The following is a 19806-nucleotide window of genomic DNA, read 5'->3' as shown; positions in this document are numbered from 1 at the left end:
TAGGCCGTCATTGAAAATAAGAATTTCTTCTTAACTGACTTGCCTAGTTAAATAAAGGTAAAAAAAAAATAATCTTTGATCACTCTGACAAGCGCCCCCTAGAGGCCACCAAAGACATCTTCACAAGCTGTTTTTTGCCATAGCACTACACAGCTGATTCAAATAATCAAAGCTCGATGATGGGTTGGTTATTTGAGCCAGCTGTGAAATGTTAGGGCAAAAAACAAAATGTGCATGTGGGGGTGGGGGGTTACTTCATGACGGTTTGCAGCAGGCATATATTTCTTTAGTCAGGAAAGAAAAGCAGCCAGACTACAGAAATAAACTTAATAGAAACATCTCAAACACTGCAAACATTGTCCTTCCTAATCATCGACAGGCTGCATCTTGTTCTTATTCTCTTCCTCCTTTCTCTTTCTATCCTCTATTTCCCCCCCCTTTCTCGCTCTCCGTTTCTCTCCCTCTCTCAGCCATGGTAATCTGCCTTTTCATCCAGGTTTATTATGGTTAGTGTAGAACACAGAAAGGTGTTAGTGCTGCCATGCTCTGATCATTTACTCACTACTGGGAAGAAACTGGCAAGGCTGTGCACACTAATATATGATAGTACAGCATTAAGAACATGTGCACACTAATACATAGTTGTAGTAAAATTTGGTACATGAATCAGGTCAGGGAAAGTACTATACATCTCATGTCCTGGAGTAGTTGTGATGAGAGAGGATATGTAATAAACTATTTCCTTTGGAGAAAGTTTGAGGATAACATAATTGTAGTGTCTAAATAGACCAAAATCCCCTGTTTTTAATATGAGCATTCTCAGAGAGGAACTGAGCAGTAAGCAAAACGCCACCCCTAGCACCATCGTTAGGCCCTACCATCGTTAGGCCCTACCCCTTATGTGTTTTTATAGATCTGATAGGTGTAACCAATATGGGGATAGCTCCACCTAGGCTTTCGATAAGCTTAGGGGAGGCTCCTCCATTATGCTTCCACCTATCTGGTTCCTTCAGACCTGAAAATAATGAAGAGGTCAGGGCTTTTATGGGCTGTTCTTGGACTGGGCTAGTTTGTCTATGGTACCTTTTACTTACGGCCCAGCCCTTCCTGCCTGACCTCCTTTTGGTTTAATGATCAGATGTAAGTAGAGTATTATAAACTGCATTGTTCGAGCCCTGAATGCTGATTGGCTGTCAGCTGTGGTATATCAGACTGTATACCACAGATTTGACAAAACATGTATTTTTATTGCTATAATTACGTTGGTAACATGTTTATAATGTCAATACAGCAACTCAGGGGTTTGTGATATATGGCCAATATGCCCTTTTAACAACAACCGTCTCCCCTATTCACCACCAGTATAACACCAGTCCAATGACCAATTCTAATCCGCAGCAGTGTAACACCAGCATGGATAAAATACATCAACCAGTGAAGCTTTGATTCAGGAATGCATGCTCACAGTACTTACTTACAGGAGTATGGTGTGAGAGAACACAGCCTCTGTCTTTCTACACTCTGCTTTAGCCATGGCTGGATGGTCTGAACTGAAGCAGCATTAAACACCAGTTTTACATGATCTCAACTTCAGATCTCTAACTGGTTTGTTGGTGTGTTTCTCTTGGGAAGCATGCTCTTTGGTGGTGGGGTGTTTTCTGTCTTTTGAAGTTTCCTGACAGCGGTGTTTCTACCCCCCCTGTCCTCCCCTTATGCCCCATGCCCAACACCCCTTCCCGTCTCCTCCCACTGTCTCTTACCCTCCATCCTCCTCACCCACTGTGGCCCTTGCTGGGTTTATTCAGGGACATGCATGCCCAGATAATCAGCTCCATTAAGGACTTGCAGCTGGACGGTGAGGACCCTCGCAAACTGCTGCAGTCCTGGGGTCGGCTCCGGTTCCCTCGACACCTCCTTCAGTGAGTCTGTAGCCCCTTCAGCTCAGCCCAGCTTGGCCTACCGTGGTCTAACCCAGCTTTAACAGTGCTCAACCTCAGTCCTCCTGGGGGCTGAGGCATCCCCTTAGTTGCAAATCTTTGTTCCAGGCCAGTACTAGCACACCTGATTTGACTAAGAAAAAATCAATCCTAGTCCAATACTGGAAACAGAATTATGTATTCGGCTAGAAGACATAATTCCTAATCTCTCACGCTCAACACGTGACAGACAGTTTAAGACACAGGCTGGGTAATTGGCTGTTTTGAGACCAAACCTCATGGAAAAACATGAATCCTAGTTATTTGCAGAAGGCTGCAAACAACACTAGTCTGCTCGTGATAGTGGACTGCAAAGCCCATAGAGACTGGCTTCCAATTTGATTTTAATTAGCATGAGGCTGATATTGTAATGCAGCGAGGCTGTTGCCCATATGGGCTATAATGGAGATACAGAGGACTTGAGGAAAGCTGAGGATGCAATGATGGCCTCAATAGCACAGCTGCTGCATGAACAAACATTACTCACATGAATGCATTGGCTTCTAGATTAAACTGTTTAAGAATGTGAAGTCTGAAAGAACCCAAAAGTTGTTGGAAATCATAGCTTGTTTTAACTTATATAGAACTATGGCTGTTGGGTATAACATATACAAGTATTTAACACAGTGAAGAAACAAAACTAAAGCATTCGGTTGAGTCTCCCTCGAAAAATGTGTGTGCAGTGTTGACCGCACAAATTACACACTGTAATAAACCCAAGGCTGAAATCATTTAGTTGCCACATGGCAACAGTTCCACTATAAATCCAAGGCTGATATGATGAAAACAAGATAGCTGGAGGAACAGGTATCCTATGGGTCTCATCCAGGCTGTCTGATTATTTGGCTGGGTAATTGTATCTGTGTGTCCCATCCGTGTGTCTGGTCATCCGTCATCCCACCCATACTCCAGGTGCAAGCCCTCACACCTCATTGACTGAGAATGACTCGCCATACTAACAACACGGCTCACACCCAACGCGCTCACCACTAGACCTCCTCAGCGACATCGCTGTGCTGAGCCCGTCTCACTAACCTCTCCCTCTCCCACAGGAAAAACAAGAATGCCAAGCAGAAACAGATCATACCTAAGGTAAACTTACAGTATCATACATACGCCAGCTACGTACGTACATACCTCCGACCACCTGAAATGATTTGTATTTCTTCATTATCTCAGATCTTGATCACTAAATTATCTAATATAAATGTTTCAAAATATAACATTTGAATCATTTGAGAGTATCAGCTACACTGAGGTGGTGTCTGCAGACATTTAGAACTCTGTGATGTTGATGCTGTTCCTTAGAGCCTGTTGGACTCTCGCTCCCTGAAGTTCATTGTGGGTCGAACCCTCCACGACCGCACCGCCAAGTCTCTGCTGCACCTCAACAAGAAGAAGAAGACTCCCAGCATTAGTGCTCAGTTCCAGGTCAGCTGATCTCTCCATCAAATACAGCAGCCAGACAGCCACTAACATACGATGCAGATGCAGGACTTTATTGAAGTTAGTCTCATTGAAATTAAATCCTTTTTACATTGACAGACCTCTCTGACTAAACTGCTGGAGACTTTGGGCAGAGCAGAACCCTTCTTCATCCGCTGTATTCGCTCCAACTCTGAGAAGGTAACGGCCCTTTTTTTCTATTATGTACAACCAAGATGATAATGATTATGATGAGTCCCTCTAATGATGTGCTGTGTATCTGTGTGTGTGCAGAAGGAGATGTGTCTGAACGAGACCCTGGTGCTGCAGCAGCTGCACTACACCGGCATGCTAGAAACGGTTCGCATCCGAAGGTCTGGGTATGGAGCCAAGTACACATTCCAGGTACACTGCACCTCTTTAATAACTCAGACAGCCAGAAGAAATGTCTGAAACAATAACTGTTGTTGAAACTTGACATTCATTGTTTACCAATGAAAATAATTGCTTTATATCAGGGTTGTCAAACTCATTCCACGGAGGGCCGAGTGTCTGCAGGTTTTAGATTTTTCCTTTCAATTAAGCCCTAGACAACAAGGTGAGGGGGAGTTCCTTACTAATTACAAGGGAGGAGCGAAAACCCGCAGACACTCGGTCCTCCGTGAAATATATTCTTTAATTCTTGCATGTTAGAAGGAACATTTTTATTGAGCAATGTCTGTCAAAACAAAATAGCTATTATAACTGTGTCCCTGTAGGAATTCATTGAGCAATTCCGAGTGTTGCTGCCCAAGAATGCTACCGCCTCCAAGCCAGAGGACATCTCGGCCCTGTTCCAGAGGATGGCGCTCGACCACACCACTTACCAGATAGGAAAAACCAAGGTAAGACAAGCTCACCTCCACAATTTCCTCACAGAAATACATTTTAATTGTCTTTTAATTATCTTGAATTAAATTGCGATCCTCAGGTTTACCTGAAGGAGCTGGAGCGTCAGCAGCTGCAGGACACACTGCACAAGGACGTGATGCGTAAGATAATCTTCCTGCAGTACTGGTTCAGGGCCCGCCTGGAGAGGAGGTACTTCCTGGAGATGAGACAGGCGGCCATCTTGATCCAGGTAAGCTGTGTGATAACCCGTCCTGTACAGATGTCAGCTCAAAGATGCGACTTTTCCTCATACAAAATGCCTAGAAATAGTATTTTCAATATCTATTTCTTACAAAGAAATACATAGAAATTGACCAATATCCTTCCTTTATGAGACAATCATATTTACATTTACATTTAAGTCATTTAGCAGACGCTCTTATCCAGAGCGACTTATATTCCTGCAGAAGGGGAATAAATTAGTTCTGTTTGGTAATATATGTCAGGGTAATAATTTGTTCTTGCCCGTGTTCATCCCTCACAGCATGCGTGGCGTAGACGCCGTAAGGAACAGCAGTGTCAGGCAGCCACGCTGATCCAGGCTGTGTGGAAGGGCTCCAGACAGAGGTCAGAGTACCTTCGCAGGCATACCAGCATTTTGAAGATCCAGGCTCTGGCCAGAGGACACTCCGCACGGAGGAGGTACAGCAAGGCCACACCACTGAAATACATGCATTGCTTTTAGTGTAGTATTTATAAAGTGTGAAATGCCTTGAGTTACCGGTAAACACTGACTTAGTTGAATTGAATTGAATTTATTTGGGTTAAAGATAATATGCAACAAAATGTACAATGTGGACCCAGAGGATAGCACTTAAAAGTTTTAATCAAAACACTTGTTTCCAAAGTGTTCCTCCGAGGTACAAACAAATAACACATATGATTAAAAGAGTGACAAGATTACAAACAACCACATTGCATTCATTTATATTGACATCCTAAAAAGTGGCACTATACATTGCACATTTTCCTAACCTTAAAGGCCCAGTGGAGTCCTGTGTTATTTCATATTTTTTTTCATTTCCACACTGTGGTTAGAATAATACTGTGAAATTGTGTAAATTATAATAATGCCCTTTTAGTGTAAGAGCTGTTTGAAAAGACCACCTGAAATTTCAGCTTGTTTTGGTGGGATGAAGTTTTTGCCTGCCTGATGACATCACCAGGCTGTAAATTAGTTAACAGACCTCTAGTTTTCAGTTTTCCACTCAGACCACTCCAACAGTTCTAGCAAAATTCTTCTTGAGAAATTGTTCTTTGCTAAGAACCTATTTGTTTTAAATTAAAATGGAAAAAAAGAAACAATCACACTAAGGTACTTGAGATAAAAGCGACTGAGTTGGGCCTTTAAAAAACAACATATTCATCGCACGTCATCTCTTACCTCGGGAAACAAGCTATGCCTTGTATAGAAAATGCTATACAAATGCTTGGAAATTCCGAGAGATGCCTAACATTGTCATATGAATGTTGAACCACTACTGAATCATATTAACTTAACAGGTGCTATTCAATACGGGAGGAGAGGAGGAAAAAGGAGGAGGAAGACGATGAGGCCAGGAAGAAAGAAGAGGAAGCCAGGAAGAGGGCGGAGGAAGAGGCAGCCAGGCTAGCGAGAGAGGCAGAAGTGGAGGCAGCCCGACTGGAAATGGAAGCAGAGGAAGAAGCATTTAGGAGAAAGAAAATGGCCGTGCGGGAGGCAGTGGAATGGAGGGCGAGGGAGGAGGTAAGGCTGAGGCAAGCAGAACGTTTCAACAAGGAACCTGAGACACAGGAGGAGCCAGAGGCACAGGTGACAGCTGAAAGAACTCTAGATGAGAGCCAAAATGAGGATAAAGTGCCTGTCCAGAACAAGGAGAAGCAGAGGGAGGAGGCAGAAGCTGTCGAGGCTGCAGCTACTTCACCTCCTGAGGAGGTGGAAATGGGGGATGCTTCTACAGTCTTCCAGCCTGATGAGGGCAACGGTACACAGGCTGAGGCTGGGCCCCAGCTGGAGGAGGAGAGCCAGGCTGTGGAGGAACCGGAGGAAGCACACTCCGAGGAGGAGGAGGAGGAGGAGGAGGATGGGACAAAGGAGGAAGCTGCCCCCCAGTCACCAGAAAAAGACAATGGGTCTCAGGCTGCTGCGGAGGCACACAGGTCGCAGGTCTCCAGGAGCCAGGAGAAGAGAGAACAGCGGCGCCAGCGGGGCATGGAGCACAGCCAGCGGGAGAGTGAGCGGGTCGCCGTGGCAGCCACCAAGGAGGAGCCTGTCCCTAAGATCAAAGGTCAGGAGGCAGCCAGCCGAGCCGAGGTCAAGCCAAAAGAGCGGGCCGAGCGGGCAGACAGCAAGGAACTGGACCAGTACACCTTTGTAGCCTGGAAGAAAGAGGCCAAAGCCACATCCCACACCCCTGCACCTGTACGCCCCAGCACCTTACGCCTGAACCCCCCCGAACCAATGGATGACAGGAACGGCCATAATGAGGTCCTGGGTCCAGGCAATCTGGTTCGCTACAGCCAACAGGGCACCATGAAGGAGAAGGCAGAGAAATGGAAGGGGAAGAAGACTGATGGACGACAACCAGAGGGCAGCAGTCTTGACGACCACAGCAAGGACAGAAGGAAAAAACATTCACTGTACGACATTCCATATCCTTGTGATATCTACAGTAATATTAATGAGTTATACTTGCTTTAGGATATCATTGTCTCTGCAACATGAGAAAAGACTGAGGATTCCCCCAGTTATGATTATTAATTTTACATCTCGGTCTCTCTTTATTTCCAGGAGTAGTAGTAACTCTCTTGATGCGGTGTCCCCTGGCTCAGACAATTCTGGTGCCACTTCCAACAGAGAGGTAACATTGCTATACTATTATAACCACCATTTCTTTTAAAATGTTTTCATATTTTTTAATTTTGCTTATATTTAACTAGGCAAGTCAAATAAGAACAAATTCTTATTTACAATGACGGCCTACCAAGAGGCAAAAGGCCTTCTATGGGGTCAAAGTAAAACACATTGACAAGAGACACCACAACATGGCAGCAGCAACACATAGCACAGCATGACAACAACATGGTAGCAGCACAAACACAGTACAAACATTGTTAGGCACAGACAACAGCACGAAGGGCAAGAAGGTAGAGTCAACAATACATCACCCGAAGCAGCAGTAAGAGTGTTCATGATTGAGTCTGAATGTAGAGATGGCGATAAAACTGTCCAGTTTGAGTGGGTTTTTTGCAGCGCTTTCCGTTCTCTAGCTGCAGCGAACTGAAAAGAGGAGCGACCCCGGGATGTGTGCACAACGTGCACAAACACAACATGCAACAATTAATGATTTTAATGAGTTACAGCACATGTAATGCAATCAGTCAATTGAAATAAATGCTATGGGTTTCACTTGACTGGGAATACAGATATGTATCTGTTGGTAGGGGCGTGGATCAGAAAACCAGTCAGTATCTGGTGTGACCACCATTTGCTTCGTGCAGCATGACATATCTCCTTTACATAGAGTTGATCAGGCTGTGGACCTGTGGTATGTTCTCCCACTCTTCAGTGGCTGTGCGAAGTTGCTGGATATTGGCAGGAACTGAAACACACCATTGTACATCCTGATCCAGCATCACAAACATTCTTAATGGGTGACATGTCTGGTAAGTATGCAGGCCATGGAAGTACTGGGACATTTTCAGCTTCCAGGGGGTGTGCATTATCTTGCTGAAACATGAGGTGATGGCAGCGGATGAATAGCACGACAATGGATCTCATCACGGGATCTCTGTGCAGTCAAATTGCCATCGATAAAATGCAATTGTCTGCATTGTTTGTAGCTTATGCCTGCCCTTCCCATAATCCCACCGCCACCATGGGGCACTCTGTTGACAACGTTGAAATCGGCAAACTGCTCTCACACGCAATGCCATACACACTGTGTGCCATCTGCCCGGTACAGTTGAAACCGGGATTCATCCGTGAAGAGCACAGTGGCCATCGAAGGTGAGCATTTAGCCACTAAAGACAGTTACAACACCGAACTCCAGTAAACTCAAGACCCTGGTGAGGATGACGAGCACACCTGAGATGGTTTGACTGTTTGTGCAGTAATTCTTCACTTGTGCAAACTCACAGTTTCATCGGCTGTCCAGGTGGCTGTCCAGGCTGGTCTTGGAGGATCTGGCAGCAGCTCAGGATGACATTCCTGCAGTCAGCATGCCAATTGCACGTTCCCTCAACTTGAGACATCTGTGGGATTGTGTTGTGACAAAACTGCACATTTTAGAGTCCTTTTATTGTCCCCAGCACAAGGTGCACCTGTGTAATGATCATGCTGTTTAATTAGCTTGTTGATATGCCACACCTGTCAGGTGGATGGATTATCTTGGCAAAGGATAAATGCTCACTAACAGAGATGTAAACAAATTTGTGGGAGAAATAAGCTATTTGTGCGTATGGAACATTTCAGGGATCTTTTATGTCATCTCATGAAACATGGGACCAACACTTTACATGTTGCGTTTTATATTTTTGTTCAGTCTATGTGTAGGATGAGGGTTGGAGTAGGTATCTCAAAATAGGGGCGAGTGAGGCCTAAGAGGGTTTTATAAATAAGCATCAACCAGTGGGTCTTGTGCCGGGTATACAGAGATAGCCAGTTTACAGAGGAGTGTAGAGGGCAGTGATGTATCCTATAAGGAGCATTGGTGGCAAATCTGACGGCCGAACACCTAGCCGCTCGAGAGCAACCTTATCTGCCGTTCTATAAATGATGTCTCCGTAATCTAGTATGGGTAGGATGGTCATCTGAATTAGGGTTAGTTTGGCAGCTGGTGTGAAAGAGGAGAGATTACGATAGAGGAAACCAAGTCTAGATTTAACCTTAGCCTGCAGCTTGGATATGTGCTCAGAGAAGGACAGTGTACCGTCTAGCCATACTCCCAAGTACTTGTATGATGTGACTACCTCAAGCTCTAAACCATGTGTGGGCAACTCTAGTCCTCGAGGGCCTGATTGGTGTCACACCTTTTCTCCATCCCTAGCAAACACAGCTGATTAATCCAATTGCATTCTTAACTGAAGATCATGATTAGGTGATTATTGGAGTGAGGTGTTGGCTGGGGCAAAACGGTGATACCAATCAGGCCCTCGAGGCCTGGAATTGCCCACTCCTGCTCTAAACCCTCAGAAGTAGTAATCAAACCGAACCACATGACCTTTGTTTTGGAGGTGTTCAGAACAAGGTTAAGGGCAGAGAAATCTTGTTGAGCACTAAGAAAGCTATGTTGTACAGCATTTAACACAAAATCCGGGGAGAGGCCAGCTGAGGTATAAGACTATCATCTGCATATAAATGGATGAGAGCGCTTCCTACTGCCTGAGCTATCTTGTTGATGTAAATTGAGAAGATTGCGGTGCCTAGGATCGAGCCTTGGGGTACTCCATTGGTGACAGGCAGTGGCTGAGACAGCAGATGTTCTGACTTTACACATTGCACTCTTTGAGAGAGGGAGTTAGCAAACCAGACCAAAGACCCTTCAGAGACACCAAAACCAACCCACATGAATGGAGCGGTCTAACACAGTGGTTCCCAAACCTTTTATAGTCCCGTACCCCTTCAAACATTCAACCTCCAGCTGCGTACCTCCTCTAGCTTCAAGGTCAACACACTCTCAAATGTTGTTTTTTTGCCATCATTTGTAAGCCTGCCACACACACACACACATACATTAATTAAACATAAGAATGAGTGTGAGTTTCTCACGACCTGGCATGTGGGAAGTGACAAAGAGCTCTTATAGTACCAGGGCACAAATAATAATAAATAATTTTGCTCTTTATTTAGCCATCTTTGTTCCTCGAAAAATGTGAATAACTCACCACAGATTAATGAGAAGGGTGTGCCTGAAAGGATGCACGTAACTCTGCAATGTTGGGTTGTATTGGAGAGAGTCTGCCTTAGATCATTTTCCACACACAGTCAGTGCCTATATTTAGTTTTTTGGTTGCAAAGGACATCAGTGTCTTAACAGCGCGATTTGCCAAGGCTGGATACTATTGAGCGCAGCCCAGTCCAGAAATCGGTCAGTGGCTTCTGATTTAAATTCACAGAATCGCTTGTTGCAATTTCAATGAGACTCTCTTGTTCAGATATCGGTATAATGGACTGGAGGCAGGGCATGAAAGGGATAACGAATCCAGTTGTTTTTTATGTCATCCGTTTTGGGAAAGTACGCGCATCTGCGTAATTGCGCACCCAACTCGCTCTGTTGCTTCGCTATATCACATTTGACATTCTCCGTAAGCTTGCGTTCATTTGCACATAAAAAATCATACAATGACAGGGAAGATCTCCAATGTCTTAGCCTCAATTTTGTCCCACACATTGAATATAGTTGCGGAGAGTCCCTGTAATCCTAGATTTAGATCATTCAGGCGAGAAAAAACATCACCCAGATAGGCCAGTCGTGTGAGAAACTCGTCATCATGCAAGCGGTCAGATTAGTGAAAATTATGGTCAGTAAAGAAAACTTTAAGCTCGTCTCTCAATAAAAAAAAAAACGTGTCTACTTTGCCCCTTGATGACCAGCGCACTTCTTTGTTGTAAAAGCTTTACATGGTTGCTGTCCATATCACTGCATAATGCAGAAAATACATGAGAGTTCAGTGGCCTTGCTTTAACAAAGTTAACCATTTTCACTGTTGTGTCCAAAACATTTTTCAAGCTGTCAGGCATTCCCTTGGCAGCAAGAGCCTCTCAGTGGATGCTGCATTGTACCGAAGTGGCGTTGGGAGCAACTCCCTGTCATGGTTCGGCGACGATAGGGCTGCAACCTTAAAGAAGAAAGGATCTAACCATCTAACCCAGATTGTTTTTTGGTGTCAAGTTTATGGAGCTCCTTTAGCGCCTCCGACTCGGTGACCGCCTGCAAGGAGATGCTGTGTAGCGGGGCAGGGGAAAAAGACGGCAGAGCATCAGGGTTAGTCGCATTAGAAGGGCTGGAAGATGAGGAAGTCTTGGATGGGCAAGGACGCATGGCTTAGTCAAATAGGAATCCTAACTTAATGAAGTGGTGATTAAAGAGCTCAACCATATGCCTCTTGTCAGTAACAACCACATCAACCTTAACATGCAGACTACACCTGCCACCGGGCGCATGTCCAGCCACACCAGACGTGATCAGGACATGTAGGTTGAAATATCAAAACTAACTCTGAACCAAATATATTAATTTGGGGACAGGTCGAAACACACATGAAACATTCATGGACGTTTAGTTAGCTAGCTTGCTGTTGCTAGCTTATTTTTCCTGAGATATTGGGTGTTTATTTTGCCTGAAATGTACATGGTCCTTTTTCACCCGGCACAGCCAGAAGAGGACTGGCCACCCCACAGCCTGGTTCCTCTCTAGGTTTCTTCCTAGGTTTTGGCTTTTCTAGGGAGTTTTTCCTAGCCACCGTGCTTCTACACCTGCATTGCTTGCTGTTTGGGGTTTTAGGCTGGGTTTCTGTACAGCACTTTGAGATATCAGCTGATGTACGAAGGGCTATATAAATAAATTAGATTTGATTTAGCTGGATCTTTTGTAGAATATCGACCCATTTTGAGTCACATAAAATTGTGTGTTCTCTAGTCCAAAAATGTATCCACAGATAAAAGGGGAAACCTAGTTAGTTTCTAGTAATTCTAGATTTTATATGGTGGTTGGGTTGGCAACCAACTTTAAGGTGCATTACTGCAACCAACTGGAGTGTGGACCTCGTTCATCTTTCAATCACCTAGGTGGGTGTATTCTCCTAGAAAACTGTGTGGAGATGGAAGAGGCGAGTGAAATTGAGTAACGCGTGCATTTATTTTGCAATGCTCAAGCACGCAACACGGCCAATGTTGTCCGCATTTAAGGGACATGGACAACTGTGAAGGAGGGTTTATTCTCCAGGTCTTTCACCGTTTTCCAGAATTTCTTGAGGTTAGACCCACAGAGTTAGAACTGATCCTTAAAGTAATTCACTTTTGCTTTACGGATAATAGCCTGAAAGCATTTATTTGTAATTTGCCTGAACTACAGCCAGTCAGCCGGAGTATTTGTGTGCCAAGCCTTTCGTCAAATGTTTTTTTTTAAAGATAGAGTAAGTCTGCCAGATCCCGGTCAAACCAGGGGCTGAACCTGTTTTTAATTCTCATTTTCTTTGTTCATGTTTGTTAACAATACCACTGAAAATATATATTTTTTAAATAAGGTCCTAGTATCTTCAATAGAGGGGATCAAGCTGATTCTATACCCCTTTACAGAGGCCAGGTCATGAAGGAAGGCTTTCTCATTAAAGTTTTTCAGCAAGCGTCTATGACAAATCAGGACAGGTCATTTAACTGAGCAGCCATTACGAATACAGGCTTTAAAATAGTGATCAATAAGGTCATTACAGAAAATACCAGACTGATACCTATCAGGATTATTTGTGAGGATAACGTCAAGGAGAGTAGCCTTTTCTGTGTGTTTGGAATCCTACATTGTGGGATTGGTAATAATCTGAAAGATTTAGGGAGCAAATCAAATTGTTTGGTGACAGACTTGGTGGAGACAGAGAACTGAAGGTGTTCCTTGGTAAAGATTGCCACCTCACCACCTTTGGAAGATCTGTCTTCAGAAAAAGGCTATAACCAGGAAGGTTAAGATCAATGTTCAGGACACTCTCTTAACCATGTCTCAGTAATGACCAACACATCTGGATTGGAACTGTGAACATACACTTTCAATTGATAAATTTTAGGTAATAAACTAGTAGTGTTAACATGCAAAAAAAACAGGCTTTTACCAGAGCAGAAATCGGTGAATCAGAACACAAGTCAGAATTGGCAGTAGCAATAGTAGGCGGACCAGAGTTCTGCATTGTTGATTTTTTGTACTGACTTTATAATTTGCATCAGGTGGCAACAAGATCATATTGTACTGCAATTTCATCAGGTAGCATGAATACAAAGCTGGCGGGAGAGGGTTAGAGTAGGATGGGAGGCCGAGAGACAGAGTCACGAGTGTAGGAACAAACTTTGTCTTCACGGTCGGGTAAATGAGCAAAGTCATTGTCAACTAAGTGAACAGGAGTCATTGAGCAAATAGCACAAAGCACAACAAAGTAAAACGTCTTGGAGCCAGCCATTGTAAGTCACTCAGAGTCACTCGCCCCAACAAAATAAGGTGAGAGAGTAGCTCTTTGAGCCCAGTAGGCTATAAAAGTCAGATTATAAATATAGGCCTACTATTTATTAATTTATTTTAAAGCGTTTCTGAGTAAAGCACAAATGAATTGGCCTACATGAAATTCAGAGCAGTCCAAAATCTATGTGTGTGCTGAAGGCTTGGGAGAGAGGGTTGAGTGGCAGGATTATCTGTACCAGACAGGTGGAGACGGGCCAGGGGAGATGAGGAGCAGATCGCCGGTGCTGCAGGCAATGGGAGTAGGTGTCACCCGCTTGGGGGATGCTTTGTCGGGAGGCTGAGTAGAGCTCGACCTTACCGGACAGGTGCGTGGTGGAGCAGATAAAAACGTCCTAAGCGAAAAGCTGAACAAAAAACGTTGGGTGAAGACAAAACCAAGACACCAGTAAAAATGCTGAATTCCAATCCCAGATCAAACAGCGATTTAAAGTAAAGAGCAAAAAAGTAATCACTGCATATGTCCCAGCAGCATTGTGTGCCTTGCCCTTTCTTATGAACTGTTATTTTCATCAAATACGAGGGCAGCACATCAGATCGGAACAGGTTGAAGCTAGCATATCACATTCTTTATTCATGACATTTGAATGAAAGCTTAGTGTCATTGTACTTCTCTGGCTCTAATAGGTCAGAACACGTTACCGTAAACATTCCAAACACAACAAGGCACTTAACCCACTGTTCCTAGGCCATCATAGAAAATAAGAATTTGGTATTATTTGACTTGCCTAGTCAAATAACGGTCAAATACAAAAATATTGGGTTGGGGTCATTCTTGTTCTCTTTTTCCTATCGCAAATGAAACTATCAAGTTTTACCAAGACCTCGTCTCCTCAAACTGTGTTTTCAATCATCTGCTCAACATGATGGGAATTGTACAGTATAGTTTGATTCTTCACATTGATCTTATTGTTTGTCCTTGCAGCTCCAGTCTGCTGTAGAGGATTGGTCAAAGGGCAGCATGAAGAGGAGGACCCATGACACCTCAGGCCACCAGGACACTATCCAAACTCTACCGCCCACCCCAGAGAGGTACACTGCTTCAGGGAAACTAATGTTAGATATTTTACAGCAGGATGGGGGACAGAGCAGTCCCGGCTGATTAACGGCTGATTCGTTTTGGGTTGTGCAAGAGACTGGGTTGGACCTAAAAATATTGGCTTTGTTTTTAGTTGAGTCATAAGAGCATTCCAAAAGCTGTTAGTAGATCACGGCATAAATAGGTTTTGGAACTAGCGGTATAGAACCTTAGTTGGCCAATATTATGGTTTGATGCCTTGTGTTTTGGATGTTAAAATGCATATGATGATGTTCTAAGGGTCTCTTCCAGATAACCCCAATGATCAATCAAATGTATTTATAAAGCCCTTTTTACATCAGCAGTTGTCCCAACGTGCTTATACAGAAACTTGGCCTAAAACCCCAAACAGCAAGCAATGCAGATGTAGAAGCACGGTGGCTAGAAAAACAGGAACCTAGGAAGATGCTTGAATGTGATGTTAATGTAAAGAGACTGATGTAACTGTGGAGGAAAACCCTTCACTAGACAATCTCATCCACCCCGGAGGTCTGAGGCAGGTAGCCCATGGGAAAACACTATTCCGTGTGTAATCAAACTGTCTAGCTCCTTCATATGGCACGTTGCACAAGCTAGAGTTTCCCATATATAGCTATAGAGGCAGTTTGTTATTGGAGGGGATAGATTCCGGAAATTCCTTAACTTAATTTACTCTGAACGGATTGACTTGTTCCCCACTTTTTGGGATGTGCTGTGCCTTACTGTTCCAACGTTTTTATCAGGCTGGACAATCAAAATATTGGTCTTTATTTTGATTTTGTTTTAAGATTATTACCATGGCACTCATTGAGCAGAGTCGGTCTATAAACCCTGAAAATATGTGGTGTTGGACTGGACAAATGAGAACATTTATTACTGTAGGCTTACATACAAAAACCCTCTGCCCCTTGACATGCACAAAGATTCAACATTCACATCTAAAACTTCTGATCACTAAAACAAAGCATGTTTTATCCAATTCTCCTGCATAGTGGCAGATACAGATAATTAGTCTTGTAATTATGTTGTTCATATTAGTAGGATTGGATACATTACTCACCTGTGCCTATTTACAGTCAAACCCATTAAAAACCATTATACACATCAATAACTCATAAATGTTACAATTAGTGTTTTTGTATTGACTCCTACTGTATGAGTGTGTTGATGGTGTGGTGTTGAGTGTTTGTGTGTGCTGTAGATCCTCAGGGTTCCTGAGGAAGATCCTGAAGAAACGTTCCCATAAAGAAGCTCATACTCCTGACGATGGAGACCTGAGCGACCGAGGAGAAGGTTAGAGGCACCAGGATGCAGCCTTGGGGCACACCAAATATGTGACCTGACCAGGAAAATCTCTGGGTCCTAGTTCTACAATAGGCTATAATAACTAGAGCGTACATTTTGTTCCTGGTCAAGTCACATGGTAATTCAAAGTGAATCTCTCATATGTTGACATCAAAAATGTCCTTGCCTTTAGTAGCGTATACTGTATAAGTTTGGGAGTTTGTCTGGGACTGTGAAATAAGGTGGTATTTGTGCTAAGATTCCGTCTGGCCTGGAAATGGCAGTGGTCTTACTCATGTAAAGGTGCTGGAAGAAGGCAGTGATGTAGGGGGTGATACAGGGTCAGTCACTTCCTGAACATGAGACCCAGATAGAAAATACAGGTGTATTTCTCCAATGGATTTGTTTCTTAAATAAGTTGCTTTCTGGTAAATAATTAGTCAAGTAGGATTAAGCTCTATCACAACAACATAGTTTGGACCTTTCATCATGTTTTGACTGTGAAACTGGCTCTCGCCTCTTGCTATGGCAGTGCGTCACAGTTTGGCGTTAGAGAGAATTAAAAAGGAGATGTTTTATCAACAAGTGATATGAACATTTTAAAAAACGAGTTTGGAATCAAGTGAAGTGTTCATTTCCTGGCCAAAACAATATATGTAAAAGGCTCTCAAGTCCCAAAAACGTACATTTTACAGCTTGTTGAGCCTTTTAGTTTTAGACCTTTGATAGCAATCAGATCCTACAGAAAAGTTTACGGTCTCTCTAATCGAAGACAGATTTTTGTCTTTAGTTCCTTCAAATGTTTTTTGCCCAACATCTACTGTAAGGTCAGTGTGTTCAGAAAGTATTCATACCCCTTATATAAGTCAAAACTCAGCTACTCAAGAACATTCACCATCTTCTTGGTAAGCAAGTCCAGTGTAGACTTGGCCTTGTGTTTTAGGTTATTAATTTCTCACAACAAGAATAGACTGACGAGTTTCAGAAGAAAGTTTTGTTTCTGGCCATTTTGAGCCTGTAATTGAACCCACAAATGCTGATGCTCCAGATATTAAACTAGTCTAAAGAAGGCCCGTTTTATTGCTTTAATCAGCACAACAGTTTTCAACTGTGCTAACAAAATTGCAAAAGGGTTTTCTAATGATCAATTATCCTTTTAAAATGATAAACTTGGTTTAGCTATCACAACGTGCCGTTAGAACACAGGAATGATGGTTGCTGATAATGGGCCTCCGTAACAATGTCAACACTGTATTTCTGATCTATTTTATTTTATTTTAATGGCCAAAAAATGTACTTTTCTTTCAAAAACAAGGGCATTTCTAAGTGACCCCCACACTTTTTAACGGTAGTGTATATTCAATGTCTGCTTTTACATTTTTACCCATCAACCAATAGGTGCCCTTCTTTGCGAGGCATTGGAAAACCTCCCTGGTCTTTATGATTGAATCTGTGTTTGAAATACAGATATGGCTGTCATTAATAAATCATGTTAAACACTATTATTCCACACAGAGTGAGTCCATGAAACGTATTATGCAACTTGTTAACTAAATGTTTACTATTCAACTTATTTAGACTTGCCATGACAAAGGGGTTGAATACTTATTGACTCAAGACTTTTCAGCTTTTCATTTTTAATTAATGTATAAAATAAAAAAACATAATTCGACTTTGGCATTATGGGGTATTGTGTGTAGGCCAGTAACAAAAATATATACAATTACATTTGTTTAAATGTAGGCTGTGACACAGCAAAATGTGGAAAAGGTAAAGTAGTGAATATTGTATATAATGATGCTTGAACATATTGACAATTCTGTCTCTCTTGGTCTCTCTCTTTGTTTGTGTCTCTTTGTCTCTGTCTGTTTGTCTGTCTGTCTTCGTTCCACACAGCCCTGCCTCTCTCACAAACATCCCGCTCCCACCTAGACCCTGCTAGTGGAGGCCGGGCAGTGAGCCAGAACCCCACCATCAAGATCAGCCGGGCCACGCATGTGTCAGAGCAATGGAACGCCTCTCTGGAGAGGGAGATTACCAATGCCAACGAGCTCCGACACCTGGACGAATTCCTGGGGAATCAGGTCCAACCATATTCTGATTCATGTTACAGCTAAAAGCTAACTGAAATGAGAGTTGATCTCAGTCACACACCTCTTGTAGTTTTCAGGTGCATAGAGGAGAAATACACTTATAGTATGCTCCACAATATGTTTAAGGGGATAGTTTGGGTTTTTGGCAATGACGCCCTTTATCTTGTGTTAGTGCTAGCTTAGCTAAGATAGTTAGCGTTGGCTCATGAATCTACCCATAATCTCCTTCCTACTGGACACTGATATAGAAATGGTATCCACAAGTTCATCTGGCTCTGGGGAAGTAGATAAAGGGCTTCCAAAAATCCCAAACTATCCCTTTAAACTCCCACTCTCTCTCTCTGTAGGTGAATGACTTCCGCTCCAGAGGGAAGCAGTTGTCTGCCACAGAAAACATCTTCATCACAGCCACCATGCAGTTCAGAGAGACCATCAAGGGCATGTACTCTCTCCCGGTGAGTGGCGGAACGCAAGGCCTATAGATATGGAAGCTGCTTTATCAATTGAGTGACTCCCGTGTATGGATGATAATTGCTTTATTCCCCTCTCTCTTTCTCTCACCCATGGTGGACAGACACACCATATTGGCTACAAGGGTCTGATGCGTGGCTACCAGAAGAGGGTAATCAGCCTGGCAGGAGAGAAGCAGAAGGGAGAGGTACAGCTGGTGGTCAACCTGTTCCAGTCAGTCCTGGACGGCTTCATCAGGGGAGAGATCAAAAAGGAGGAGGCAGAACCAGCCAAGGTGAAGGATTACCCTGCATATTTGTCATAGGGCTATTATCGTAGTAGCAAACTCCAAGCACCCTGGTTTATGCTGTAACACTTGGCACAAACAACACTTTCGTAGCATGTTATGCCGCGGAGCTGAGCACACATTAAACAAACCGAGCTCTTCAAAGTTATCCTATTATTACCTAAATATCAACGTTGAAGCAATATTCTAACATCGGCTGATAAACTGTTAAGCGCTTACCTTCCAAGGGCCATGGACCTCAATCCGAGAGGCAAGAAGGATGACCAAAACTTTGTTGAATCCCAAGATAATAACGCCACAGCTAGCAAGATAAGCATTATCCCTGATAACGCAGATGACAGTTCCACACTGTTCCTCTCAGTAGCCTCTTCTGAGACTTCAGGCATGCTTGCTACTCTCCTCCAGGAAATGTAAGATGGTAACGAAGGTCTTTCACTGAAAATTTACAATAAATAGGCTGAACTTTATTCTTCCATTGGTAGCCTGAAATCCTCCCTGAATGTTCTCCTTTTGAGAACGACTGAGGCTGAGTTTCGCATTAGCACAGCTGAAGATACCGTAACCCGACATGATCAAGTTATCAAACAGCTGCAGAAGGACAATGCCTATCTCATAAACATGGCGGACCTGATGGAGAACCAGAGCAGACGTAGCAATATCCATGTGGTGGGATTGAAGGAGGACAGCGAGGGCCGTGACCCTGTCTGTTTCTTCACTCAATGGATCCCTGATGTCCTGCGCATAACCAACTACACTAAGCTGCTGGAAATCGAATGCGCCCACAGAGCCTTAACACCGAAAACCCACACCAGATGAGCCTCCACAGACCGTCCTGATCAGGTTCCTCCGTTTCCAGGACAAGGTGAAGATACTGCGACTCACAAGAGCCAAAGGGGACATCACCATCGATGGCAAGAGTGTCAGCCGGATATGCGCCTGGATCTTGCCAGACGTTGTAAGCAGTTCAAATCAGTTGCCAAAGCCCTGAAGGACAAGAACATCACCGGCTATCTGTGGGTCTATCTGTGGGATTTGATGCAGTTTATTGGGATTTTTCTTGTTTGTGCTCTCCTGGGACTGAAC

The 19806-nt window shown here is 43.5% G+C and overlaps 1 protein-coding gene across 6 annotated transcripts in view; it reads left to right on the top strand.

The window, feature by feature from the left end:
• LOC115109185 (unconventional myosin-IXb-like) overlaps positions 1-19806 on the top strand; it is a 120011-nt gene that overhangs the window by 75054 nt on the left and 25151 nt on the right. For 5 of the 6 annotated variants that reach the window (XM_065009657.1, XM_065009658.1, XM_065009661.1 and 2 more), the window contains exons 15-29: positions 1806-1919; positions 3029-3068; positions 3285-3407; positions 3522-3602; positions 3696-3806; positions 4160-4285; positions 4372-4521; positions 4816-4973; positions 5835-6950; positions 7102-7171; positions 14458-14564; positions 15791-15882; positions 17770-17957; positions 18314-18421; positions 18541-18711. In XM_065009657.1, the coding sequence (XP_064865729.1) occupies positions 1806-1919; positions 3029-3068; positions 3285-3407; positions 3522-3602; positions 3696-3806; positions 4160-4285; positions 4372-4521; positions 4816-4973; positions 5835-6950; positions 7102-7171; positions 14458-14564; positions 15791-15882; positions 17770-17957; positions 18314-18421; positions 18541-18711 (2755 nt within the window). The remainder of the gene's footprint in view (positions 1-1805; positions 1920-3028; positions 3069-3284; positions 3408-3521; positions 3603-3695; positions 3807-4159; positions 4286-4371; positions 4522-4815; positions 4974-5834; positions 6951-7101; positions 7172-14457; positions 14565-15790; positions 15883-17769; positions 17958-18313; positions 18422-18540; positions 18712-19806) is intronic. The other variant, XM_065009659.1, reaches the window with a different exon arrangement.

This window comes from Oncorhynchus nerka, linkage group LG25 (assembly GCF_034236695.1).
Source record: "Oncorhynchus nerka isolate Pitt River linkage group LG25, Oner_Uvic_2.0, whole genome shotgun sequence".
NCBI classification, from domain to species: Eukaryota; Metazoa; Chordata; class Actinopteri; order Salmoniformes; family Salmonidae; genus Oncorhynchus; species Oncorhynchus nerka.
This window is presented reverse-complemented; position numbering and strand designations above follow the sequence as displayed.